Source organism: Saimiri boliviensis, chromosome 6, assembly GCF_048565385.1.
Source record: "Saimiri boliviensis isolate mSaiBol1 chromosome 6, mSaiBol1.pri, whole genome shotgun sequence".
Lineage (NCBI taxonomy): Eukaryota > Metazoa > Chordata > Mammalia > Primates > Cebidae > Saimiri > Saimiri boliviensis.
This window is the reverse complement of record NC_133454.1, coordinates 23,410,690-23,423,389: the sequence shown is the minus strand read 5'-3', so window position 1 is coordinate 23,423,389 and position 12,700 is coordinate 23,410,690. Positions and strand designations below refer to the sequence as shown.

Here is a 12,700-nt window from a genome sequence, read left to right as displayed (position 1 = left end):
AAATTTTTTGTAGAGACAGGGTCTGGTTTTGTTACTCAGGCTAATATCAAACTCCTGGCTTCAGGCGATCCTCCCTCCTCCGTCTCCCAAAGTGCTGGGATTATAGGCATGAGCTACCATGCCTGGTCTCATCTATTTTATTTCTAAATAATGCCACCATTCATTGGAAAAGGTGAAAAAAAACATAAGTGATAATTAGAATAAGTAGGCCAGGTGCACTAGCTCACGCTTGTAATCCTAGGACTTTGGGAGGCCAAGGTAGAAGGATTACTGGAGCCTAGGAATTCAAGACCAGCCTGGACAACATAGTGAGAGCCTGTCTCAAAGTTTAAAAAAAAAAAAAAAAAATTAGAATAGGTGACTGCAAAAGCTTTTGAAGCACTATATGGTTAAGGAGTTATTTGTCCACAATCACCCAATAAAGATAGCCTTATGTAAATATTCTAAGTGAACCAAATAACTACAAATCTTATTTTAATGCTTGAAGAATGTTCTAACATTCCTTCCTTCTGTGGAGATATGCTGGGTCTCCACAGACCTCCAGTTACTTATATAGGTGTTTATCCCCACTGCAACCCCACAAATGACTGAGAGCGTCTTGAAGACACTCAATAAACATATGTCAAATTGAGCTGAATGGGACTATACAAAGGAATGGCAAAATGGAACACCAGACACCAAAAAAGTTTCCTAGAGCAAGACTCCCCTGGTATTTTCAGTTTTAATATATTTTCTTTTCTTTTTTTTTTTTTGAGATGGAGTTTCGCTCTTGTTATCCAGGCTGGAGTGCAATGGCACGATCTCGGCTCACCGCAACCTCCGCCTCCTGGGTTCAGGCAATTCTCCTGCCTCAGCCTCCTGAGTAGCTGGGATTACAGGCACGTGCCACCATGCCCAGGTAATTTTTTGTATTTTTAGTAGAGACGGGGTTTCACCATGTTGACCAGGATGGTCTCGATCCCTTGACCTCGTGATCCACCCGCCTTGGCCTCCCAAAGTGCTGGGATTACGGGCGTGAGACACCGCGCCCGGCCGCAAGATTCTGTCTCAAAAAAAAAAAGAAACAAAAATTAGCCAGGCATGGTGGTGCATGCCTGTAGTCCCAGCTACTCAGGAGGCTGAGGCTGGAAATTGCTTGAACCCAGGAGGCAGAGATTGCAGTGAACTGAGATCACACCACTGCACTCCAGCCTGGCAACAGAACAGAGCTCCATCTCAAAAAACAAAAACAGAAACCAAAAACCCACTATATATGAGAAAGAGGAAATCTAATTAATTCATTTCTATACTTATAACAGCTACCATAGGAGTTGGTGCATAGTCAGCACACAGCAGACACACAATATCTGCTAAGTGGATAGATGGACATATTAATAAGTAATCTGAAATGCGATACTCAGCTTAGGAATCAGATTCTTAAGAGTTTGGTTAAGTTGAATCAGGTTTCTAAATTAGAGGCAAAATTCAGGGCCATACTATCCTCAATCTATAAGGACAGAACAAATGTCAGCATTGTACATTTACCACATTATGGACTCAGTGAGTAAATGGGCAAAAAAGTCATTACTTCCATATGGAGTCCCTATCAGTAGGGTACTTGGTTAAATTTTTCAGCAGCTCCACCAATGCAAGATGAATCCCTTCTTTGGTTGAAACATTAGTACAGCATAAGAGTTCGTGAAGAGCCTCTCGAATATCTCTGGATGAATCCTTTAAAAAAAATTAATAACAGTAGTTACTGTTGGTTAGCAGACTCAGCCTCTATCTACCATTCCCTTCTCCCTAGCCACCTTCCCACCTAGGGTGGCCATGTAAGAAAGTATGTGGAAGTTCTTTGGCTAAAATTCCTGAAATCTCTTTCGTTTTACTGATCAGGACTAGAGGCAGTAGCTTTGTCCCCTTTGTTCTTTAACCTCCCTTCTCCATCCTAACTGGAACTCAAACATGATGCTAAAGCTAAAAGCGCCTTTTTGCAACTAGGCAAAAGGACAGGCTAAGAAGAAAGGCTAAGAGACAAACCGGGTATGGCCAGTTAGCTGAACACTCAGGACACACACACTTAAGTTTATCATCATATACAGGCATAGTCTGTGGGATCCCAAAACAATTACAACAGTAACATCAAAGATCACTGATCAAAGATCACCATAACAGATGTGATAATAAAAAAGATTGAAATATTGCAAGAATTAACAAAATGTGACACAGACCTAAGGTAAGTACATGCTATTGGAAAAATGGCACCAACAGACTGGCTCAGTGCCACAATCTCTCAATTTATTAAAAACAATCACACAAACACACACAAACCACAATATCTGCAAAGCCCAATAGAGAGAGACCTGTATGTGTCAAATGGAGGAGTGAGGGAAGAGTCAATTTAGCTGATGTGAATTTCAAGAAGACTTCAAGAATGAGAAACAATAAATGAGAGGCAAATGGAAATGTCACTCCTATTTATAAAATTCTGCAACAGTTTTTCATAATGTCAGAATAAAATCCAAACATCTTAAAATGGCCTACAAGGCTCTCTACCTGTCCCCAATGCCTCTCTCAGACTTCATCTTATGCCACATTTCTACTTTCTCACTATGGTTCAATCCTACTGGCTTTCTCTCTATTCGGCAAACACAACAAAGCTCACTTGTGCCTTAGTCTTCCCACTAGCTGTTGCCTCTACCTGAAGTTCTTCTCCCAGTCTTCACATAGCTAACTTTTGTTTATCTTTCAAGATTCAACTTGAACATCATCTCCTCAGAAAAGTTTTACTAACCACTCAAATTGTAGTGTAATTCCTCATTCCTCTATCATACTGTTTATCTTCTATGTAACATTTATCATCATCTGAAATCACTTTGTTTGTTGACTCCATCTCTTTAGAATATAAGTTTTATGACAGCAGGAATCCTGTTTTGATAACACTGTACTTCTAACATACAGATAGTGTTGCTGAATAAAAATGTGAATTTTTCTAGGCAGGGTAGGATCTTGGCATAGCAACAACAACAACAACAAAAAGCAAATTCTAGCTGGAAGGGTCAGCAAGGTAAGGTTCAAAGCAATGAAGTACAGTGACACAGAAAATGTAAGGGAGCAGTGCATAGCAGGGTGGAAGAATAGTCTACTGTAAGTTTATATGGGTCTGATCTCCCAAACAGAATTAAAAGGAAAGGATTCTTTGTGAGTTATATACCTTATGCCGACAAATAAGCATACCTGTAAACAATTCTGTACATCAAAACATAGCTTGGAACATAGCTGAGCTACTGAGCAAACATTTACTGAGCACCTAATTGTGCCAGACACTGCTGCAAGACATTGGTAATAAAAAATATAGAGTCGGCCTTGCATGATGGCTCACGCTGTAATCCCAGCACTTTGGGAAGCCAAGGTGGATGGATCACTTGAGGTCAGGAGTTCAAAACCAGCCTGGTCAACATGGTAAAACCCCATCTCTACTAAAAAAATATACACAAAAATTAGCCAGGCACTGTGGTGTGTGCCTATAATCCCAGCACTTTGGGAGGCCAAGGTGGATGGATCACTTGAGGTCATGAATTCAAGACCAGCCTGGCCAACATGGTAAAACACCATCTCTACTAAAAAAATATATACAAAAATTAGCCAGGCACTGTGGTGTGTGCCTATAATCCCAGCTACTTGGGAGGCTGAGGCAGGAGAATTGGTTGAAACCAAGGGGTAGAGGTTGCAGTAAGTTAAGATTGCACCATTGTACTCCAGCCTGGGCAACAGCACGAGACTCTGCCTCAAAAAAAAAAAACAGAAAAGAAAAAGAAAAGTCAAAACCCTTGAGACGCTTACAGACTTCCGAAAGAGAGAATTACTGAAAAATGCTAGGGCAATATACACAGGGTGCTATGGGAATAGAGAAGTGGCATTTAGCCCTTCTAGGACTGGAAGTAACAGTTAGGGAAGGCTTCCTGGATGTGTTACCTAATGTAGGTTGTGGGAATAAGTGGAAGACCCCTAGGTCAAAGTGGCAGTTTTGCAAGCCACTTGCAAAAGGGGAGAAAATTACATTGAAGGCAAAATTGTGAGGAAAAGCAGTATGTGTAGGAAAATGACTTCAACATAAAGTTCAAGGTGAGGAATGGTTGAAAAGAAAGCTAAAAAGGAAAGGAGTGGCTAGACTATGTATGAGACCACCCATGAAGAACAACATATAGAATGTAAACTTATTTTCAGGAAAAAATACACAAAAAAATTATAAAGATCTATAATTCAGGAAAAATCTTAGTAAAAGTGCAAAGCAGCTGAGAGAATGGTAGGGACCTTCAAAACCAAAGCACCAGCTGTTCTTTAAGGTATGCAGTAGAAATCCATTGTAAGTGCTCTAATAACTAAGCACCTAATTACTATCCCTTTCACATCTGAACCCCGTCTTCCTCAAAAAAGGAAACCAGAGGCCAAACCCCATTTATGAATACTATGAAGAACTTTTGTAGTTGAAAATAAAATCCAGATATTTTAGAAAAATAATTGAAGAACCACGTACAGCTGTATGGCCTGGGAAGCAACGCTGTGTTTACATTCTCATGCGGCCACTAACTACCTCAGACAACTCACTTTTTTCCTCTATAAAATTCCCAGGGTAGAATGAATCAATCCCTAAGAGCACTTGCTGCTGTAACAGCCTATGATTCACTACAAGAATAAAACCAAATTAAAGGTTGAAGAGAACTCTTCATTATTTAGCCCCTACCTTATCTGTAGCCACTTCCTCCACTCTCCCATCTCTTCAACTCTAAGCTATCATTATAATAAACTCTTAATTCCTTAAATATATCATATTCTCTCTTACCTCTGCATCTTTAGACATTGCTCCCTCTGTTTGGTACCCTTTCATCCTACCCCCAGTGCCACTTCTCCTTTAAAAAACATGCACTTCAGTTTGAGTGACAGAGTAGGACCCTGTCTCAAAAGAAGAAGGCAAAAAAAGACGCCTAGTTAAGTCCTACTCCTCCTTCAAGTGTCCACTACAGGATTTTCTCCGTCTTACCTATGTTCCCAACCTCACCTCAGCCAATCAGGTTAGACACTATGTATTCTCTAGGCATCCTACCCTTTCTTTTTTTTTTTTCTTTTTTTTGAGACGGAGTTTCGCCCTTGTTACCCAGGCTGGAGTGCAATGGCGCGATCTCGGCTCACCGCAACCTCCGCCTCCTGGGCTCAGGCAATTCTCCTGCCTCAGCCTCCTGAGTAGCTGGGATTACAGGCACGTGCCACCATGCCCAGCTAATTTTTTGCACTTTTAGTAGAGACGGGGTTTCACCATGTTGACCAGGATGGTCTCGATCTCTCTACCTCGTGATCCACCCGCCTCGGCCTCCCAAAGTGCTGGGATTACAGGATTGAGCCACTGCGCCCGGCCATCCTACCCCTTCTTAATCACAGAAAGACCAAGCTTATTCAAATTTCCTGTTTCACAGTCAATTTCTTCCATCTTAGGAAAGAGGTATAAAAAGCAGAACTGTGCTGCTTGATAACCGTTCTGTCACCAGTGCCTAGCACAATACCTGATTTTAACAACTGGGACAGGTATGAAGAAAGAGTAACAAACTAGAAATACTCACCTCTAGCACAGCCAAGACAGTGTCAAGCTGATCTTCTCGGAGGGTGATATTGTTAGAGATTTTTCTCATGGTATGTATGGACTGCAGACGTACTTCCTCAATTTCATCATTGAACATGTCAACCAGGAAATCAAGGCACTTCTCAGCAAAAGAGGGTGAAGACTGGGCCAACATGCAGAGGGCCTCCACAGCAGCAATACGAACCTCTAGAAAAAAAGAGAACAATAAAACTGCACATCAATGTGGCTAGGCACAGGGGTTCACGCCTGTAATCCCAACACTATGGGAAGCCAAAGTAGGCAAATCATTTGAGCCTGCTTGGGCAATGTGGTAAAACTCCGTTTCTACCAAAAATTTTTAAAAATTAGCTGGCTGTGGGAGCATGAACCTGTCGTCTCAGCTGCTTGGGAGGCTGAGGTGGGGGATCACTTGAGCCTGGGAGGCAGAAATTACAGTGAGCCAAGGTCGTGCCACTGCACTCCAGCCTGGGTGACAAGTGAGACCATATCTCAAAACAAAACAAAAACAAAACACAAAAAATCAAATTAGCCAAGTGTGGTGGTGCACGCCTATAGTCCCATCTGCTTGGGAGGCTGAAGCAGGAAGATCACTTGTGCCCAGGAGTTCAAAGCTACAGTGAGCTATGATCATGCCACTACATTCCATCCTGGGTGACAGAGTGAGAGAGACCCTGTCTCATTAAAACAAAACAAAACTGCACATCAGCTAGGTGCAGTGGCATACACCAAAGTCCCAGCTACTCAGGAGGCTGAGGTGGGAGGATCATTTGAGCCCAGGAATTCAAGGCCAGCCTAAGCAACATACTGAAGCCCCATATTATATATATATATATGTGTGTGTGTATATATATATACATATACATATATATTAACTCAAATTAAGAGCCATGGGAAAAGTACCAGATGGATTCCTTCTCCTTGAGGCTATCTTCTATTCTCTCAGTCTATAAACTCTCCCTGGGAGAGCTCTATGCCCACTGTTTCACATAACACCCACCTTCACGTTGATCTAAGAACATGGACTTTACTGTCACAAGGACTATGGTTTAAATCTGACTTTACATATGTGTGATCAAGTCACATGTCCGTCTACATTAACTGAACTTCTTGAAAACTAAGTGGTCTTACAGTATTCTAACCACAGTAAAGTACTTTTTAAAAAGTCAATTAGTAAATAATATTATCATTATTATTAAGATTAAAGTAGACTAAAACTTTAATTTAAAATAAATAAATAATATGTCACAGACTCCCTATGGGTATAGAACAGAGAAAAGGGATCTGCTATACTATATTCTAAAAAAGACTGATTCTCAGCATCTGCACATGTATAATTGGGTCCAGACTTAACTACTTATTAGCTTTGTACTTAGTACTAAAGATACAAAGATGAACAAAAGTAAGATTGCCCCTCAGGCTTACAAACAAGAATAGTTAACTGTATTACAGAGTGATGACTGTTACCATGGAAAAGCACAGGTAATGTAAGAAAATGCACATGAAGAAATATAGCCCAATCAACAGGATCAGAGGTGGCTTTCTGTAATATGTGATTCCTAAAAATAATATCTAAAAGAGCTGCTAAGCCAAAAGAAAGAAAAAGGCCTTTCTAGAAGAAGAGCTGCATGCACAAAGTCCCAAAAAGGAGGGAGAAGATGGATAAATTAGAAGACTAGAAGTATGTGAGGCACTACACTAAACAGCCAGTGAAATAAGGTTCCATTTCATTCCCAGCAATGTGCCCCTAAAACCCAAATTTACCCAGAATTGTATCAATGTGATAAAATTAGAAAGCTGTCATAGCTGATAACTGGTTATGGTCTACTCATTTTTCAAACTTAATTTGATTACATCTTAATAATATTTGTAACACAAAGGATAAATCATTAAGGAGATGGATACTCTATTCTAGATGATGTGATTATTTCATATTCCATGCCTGTATCAAAACATCTCATGTACCGCTTAAAAATATATGTCTAGTATGTACCAACAAAAATTAAAAATAAACTTATTTATAAAGTCTTAATGGTGGCCAGGCACGGTGGCTCATGCCTGTAATCCAAGCACTTTGGAGGCCAAGGCGGACGGATCACCTGAGGTCGGGAGTTCAAGACCAGACTGACCAACATGGTGAAACTTCGTCTTAAAAAAAAAAAAAAAAAATCTTAATGGCAAACTGAAAACTGTATAAGTAAATCATATAAATGTTAAAAGTGATGAAATTAAGTTGCAGAAACTAAACAAAGCAAAAATACTAACAGAAACACAATAGGTTTCAATTATTCATTTTAGGGTAAAATAGGTTTGCAATTCATATTTTAAGTTCATAGACAATCAAAAAGCAGAGGTAGCTTTATTTAGTTTCTATATATGGAACATTTTAGAACAAATGATAGGCTAGCCCAATTCTTATAACTACTGATGAAAAACTGTCTTTCAAAATTAATATTCTTGTCCTTCTAAGAAATATTTTCTATCCTGTGGTATGTTTTTATAGACATTTTTAAGACCTGGCACAGGTCTCTGGCACAAATTTACTGTAAAATTTGGACAATTAACATTACCTCGCCAGGTCTGTTACACTTGCTGATAATGAACAGAAGAGTCAATCATCTCAGAGCACTGAAATTCTGGGATCTGTGTTAGATACCATATGGAAATCACAAGGGCTTTATGGGATGTGTATCACAAGACAGAGTAATGAGGACCAGCTTTACCATCCAAGGATGAGACAGAGACAAAATATATGAAACCACCGCATTCCAGACACTGGGCATCTGGCAATAAAGGACTGCAATCCCTGAACGGGAAAAGAAAATGAGGTGATCTCAATGATTATAGCAATTTAGTTTAGAGAGACTCCAGGCACTAGGTCTTCTCTCCCTGAGTTGAGAAGACTGAGCTGTGAGTTTGGGAAGGTCAATGTGGCTAGAGTTCATAGGGCAAATTACTGAAAAGGAGAGAACTACACAGAGAGACAGAAAGCTTGGGAGATCTCAAGTCTTCAGCTGAGTTCTGATCTGTGAGATAGAGACCATCTGAGTCCTGGGAAAAAAAAAAACACCCCAAAAAATGAGAAGAAATAATCTCCAGAACTCACGCAGGGCCTATAAAACCACAGTTCACTTAGAAGAATTTTGCAACCAAGTGTGATGGTCCATGCCTGCAATCTCAAAACTTTGGAAGGCTAAGGTGGCCGGATTGCTTAAGGCCAGGAGTTCAAGCCCAGCCTGCGCAAATGGCAAAACCCTGTCTCTACAAAAAATATAAAAATTAGCCAGGTGTGGTAGTGCTCACCTGTGGTCCTGTGTTACTCAGGAAGCTGAGGTGGGAGGGTCACTTGAGCCCAGGAGGTCAAGGCTGCAGTGAGCCGTGATTGCACCATGGCACTCCAACCTGGGCAACAGAGCAAGACCTTGCCTCAAAAAAAAAAAGGAAAAAAAAAAAGAAGTTTTTGCTTCAAGTAGTGAAAAACAAGAAGTTTTTGCTTCAGTGGTAGAGAAAAGTAAGCCATAGGCTAAATGCTACTCTAATCCTGCTTAACAAACTTTAAAAATAAGACCTGAAAAAATGGACCCCAGAACAAAGCTCAAAAGTATTTATAGGAATAAAATAATGTTCAGTATCCAATAAAGTAAAATCTACAATGTCTGGAATCCAATTAAAAATTACTGGACTGCCGGGCGCGGTGGCTCAAGCCTGTAATCCCAGCACTTTGGGAGGCCGAGGCGGGTGGATCACGAGGTCGAGAGATCGAGACCAACCTGGTCAACATGGTGAAACCCCATCTCTACTAAAAATATAAAAAATTAGCTGGGCATGGTGGTGCGTGCCTATAATCCCAGCTACTCAGGAGGCTGAGGCAGGAGAATTGCCTGAACCCAGGAGGCGGAGGTTGCAGTAGGCCGAGATCGCGCCATTGCACTCCAGCCTGGGTAACAAGAGCGAAACTCCGTCTCGAAAAAAAAAAAAATTACTGGACATGAAAAGACATAGGATAATACAATAGAAGAGGAAAAAATATCTATCAAAACCAACCTAGGAATCACAGAAATAATAGACCTAGTAAACAAGGAAGTAAGGCAGTTATTACAAACATATCTGTTGACAAAGCTAGATGAAAAATTAAGTATGTTAAGAAAGACATGCTAGACACTAAAAAGACCCAAATTCCTTCGTCCTTTTTTTGAGACAGGGTCTTGCTCTGTCACCTAAGCTAGAGTGCACTTGTGTGATCATGGCTCCCTGCACCTTTAACTCCTGGGCTTAAGCAATCCTCCTGCCTCAGCCTCCCAAGTAGCTGGGACTATAGGTGTGCACAACCATGACTGGCTAACTTTAAATTTTTTGTGGAGATAGGGTCTCCTTATGTGGTCCAGGATGGAAAAAAACCAAATTCAAATCAAACTTCTAGAGACAAAAACTATATATCTGAGATGAAAAATATACTGGATGGGATTAACATCAGATTATATCTTGCAGAATTCAAAGACAAGGCAATAGATACTATACAAAATCAAACACAAAGAGAAAATAAAAACTGGGGAAAAAAAAAGAAAGAAGATCAGTGAGCTGTAAGACAATGTCAGTTTCCTAATGCATGTGTAATTAAAGTCGCCAAAGGGCCACAGAGCCAGAGAAATATTTGAAGAAATAACAGTGGCCGGGTGAGGTGGCTCACACCTATAATCCAAGCACTTTGGGAAGCTGAAGCAGGCAGCAGGTAAGTTGAGCTCAGGAGTTTGAGACCAGCCTGGGCAACATGGCAAAACCCCATCTCTACTAAAAACACAACCATTAGCTGGGGGTGGTGGCAAGCGCCTGTAGTCCCAGCTACTCAGGAGCCTGAAGCATGAGAATTGCCTGAACTCAGGAGGCAGGGGTTGCAGTGAGCCGAGATCATGCCACTGCACTCCAGCCTGGGTGAAACTCTGTCCCCCGACTCCCACAAAAAAAAGAGAAAGAAAGAAATAATAGCAAAAAAAAAAAGTTTCCAACTGTGATGAAAACCGTAAACCACTGATTCAAGAAGCTCAACAAACTCCAAGCAAAAGAAATATCACATTAACTATACTCAGGCATATCATAATCGAATTGCTTAAAATCAGTGATAAAGAGAAATCCTAAAAGCAGCTTGTGATAAAGACACGTTATATACAGAGGAAGATGAAAATGCCAGCAGATTTCTCAACATAGAAAACTGTGGAGCAATATCTTTAAAAGACTGGTAGAGGCCACGCACAGTGGCTCATGCCTGCAATCTCAACATTTTAAGAGGCCAAGGCAAAAGTATCACTTGAGCCCAGGAGTTTAAGACTATCTTGTGCAATATAGGGAAGCCCTGTCTCTACAAAAAATTAAAAAATTAGCCAGGCATGGTGGCACGTTCTTCTGGTCCCAGCTACTCAGGAGGCCGAGGTGGGAGGACTGCTTGGGCCCAGGAAGTCAAGGCTTCAGTGAGCTGTGATCACACCTGCACTCCAGCCTAGGTGGCAGAGTGAGCCCTTGTCTCAGAAAATAAAAGACTCTTGGGGAAAAAAACCTTATTAATCTAGAATTTCATTCCCACAAAAATATCTTTCTATATTTATTTTATTGATCTTTTTTTTTTGAGACAGAGTTTCACTCTGTTGCTTGCCCAGGCCGGAGTGCATTGGTGTAATCTGAGTACTCATTGCAACCTCTAACTCCTGGGTTCAAGTGATTCTTGTATCTGAGACTCTCTAGTAGCTGAGATTACTGGCGCATGCCACCATACACAGCTATATTTTTGTATTTTTAGTAGAGACAGTGTTTCACCATGTTGACCAGGCTGGTCTTGAACTCCTGGCCTCAGGTGATCCTCCAGCCTCAGCTTCCCAAAGTGCTGGGATTACAGGTGTGAGCCACCATGTCTGGCCCAAAATAGCTTTCAAAAATGAAAGTGAAATAAAATATTCATCATATAATGGCTTTGGAGTCAGACATACCTAGGTTTAAATCTTGCCTCTGTCTCTTCCTAGCTGGGTGAGTGACAGACATCATGTTGTTATTATTATTAAAATCAATTTTAATTACCAATCATTTAGAGCTTATTATAAATAGGTGATGTATTATACCAAGTGCTTTATATACATAGAACCTCATTTAATTCTCACAACTCAGAAAGATAGCTATTATCATCCCTGTTGTATAAAAATGCTGGAATTTAAATACAGATTGACTAAACCCAAATCCGTTGCTCTTAACCACTGTCTCATACTACCTGGATCTCAGCCTCTTCTGTTTGTAAAATAAAAATCATAGTAAGTACTTCCCAGAGTTAGTGTGTGGACTAAATGAAACAATACATGTATATCACCCAGTACAACGCCTGAGACATAGCAGTCACTCAATAAAAGAGTGCTATTACTATTATACAGTCATACTTACCATACATCTCATCTTCCAACCCATGAACAAAAGCTCCACAAGCTCCCGACTCAATCAAGTTCACAGCCCCAGTATCTACTTCTTCCTTGGGAGCATCATCGCCCCACTTCCTGCCACTGGAAAACTCCCCTGAACTGTAAAGTTCCTTGGCACGCTCATGTGCGGTACGTTTCCTCTGCAGAGGACAACAACAATTACCAATTACAGGAGGTTCACGAAGGAACACTAAGATGCACCCTGAGAACATGGGAAGGCAGAAAACAAAACTGCTCTTTGAGAGTTTCATTTTTAAAAATTATCAATAGTTCATACAATAGAAATGCAATTCAACTTAAAATGTAACCAAAGGCTAGCTGGTCTATAATAGCCAGAAGTACCTAATTAAAGAGAATAAAGATAGCTAAAGAACGTGTTAAGAAAATGACTTATGTTTGCTGTGGCAGCAACACAGGAAAGAGATAGCCAGACAGACAAATAATGGCAGCGCCCTTCCAAACACCATCTTGGGTAGACAATACATTGACTCTAGGAAAACAATTATCTTCAGCTGGGCACGGTGGCTCACGAGGTCAGAAGTTCAAGACCAGCCTGGCCAAGATGGTGAAACCCCGTCTCTCCTAAAAATACAAAAATGAGCTGGGCATGGCGGCAGGCACCTGTAATCCCTGCTAC

General features: G+C 40.7%; 1 protein-coding gene across 1 annotated transcript in view; it reads right to left on the bottom strand.

The window, feature by feature from the left end:
- INTS4 (integrator complex subunit 4) overlaps positions 1–12,700 on the bottom strand; it is a 135,883-nt gene that overhangs the window by 73,810 nt on the left and 49,373 nt on the right. The window contains exons 10-12 of the mRNA XM_003935041.4: positions 12,029–12,203; positions 5,595–5,800; positions 1,568–1,710 (exon numbers count right to left, since the gene is read on the bottom strand). Of these exons, the coding sequence (XP_003935090.1) occupies positions 1,568–1,710; positions 5,595–5,800; positions 12,029–12,203 (524 nt within the window). The remainder of the gene's footprint in view (positions 1–1,567; positions 1,711–5,594; positions 5,801–12,028; positions 12,204–12,700) is intronic.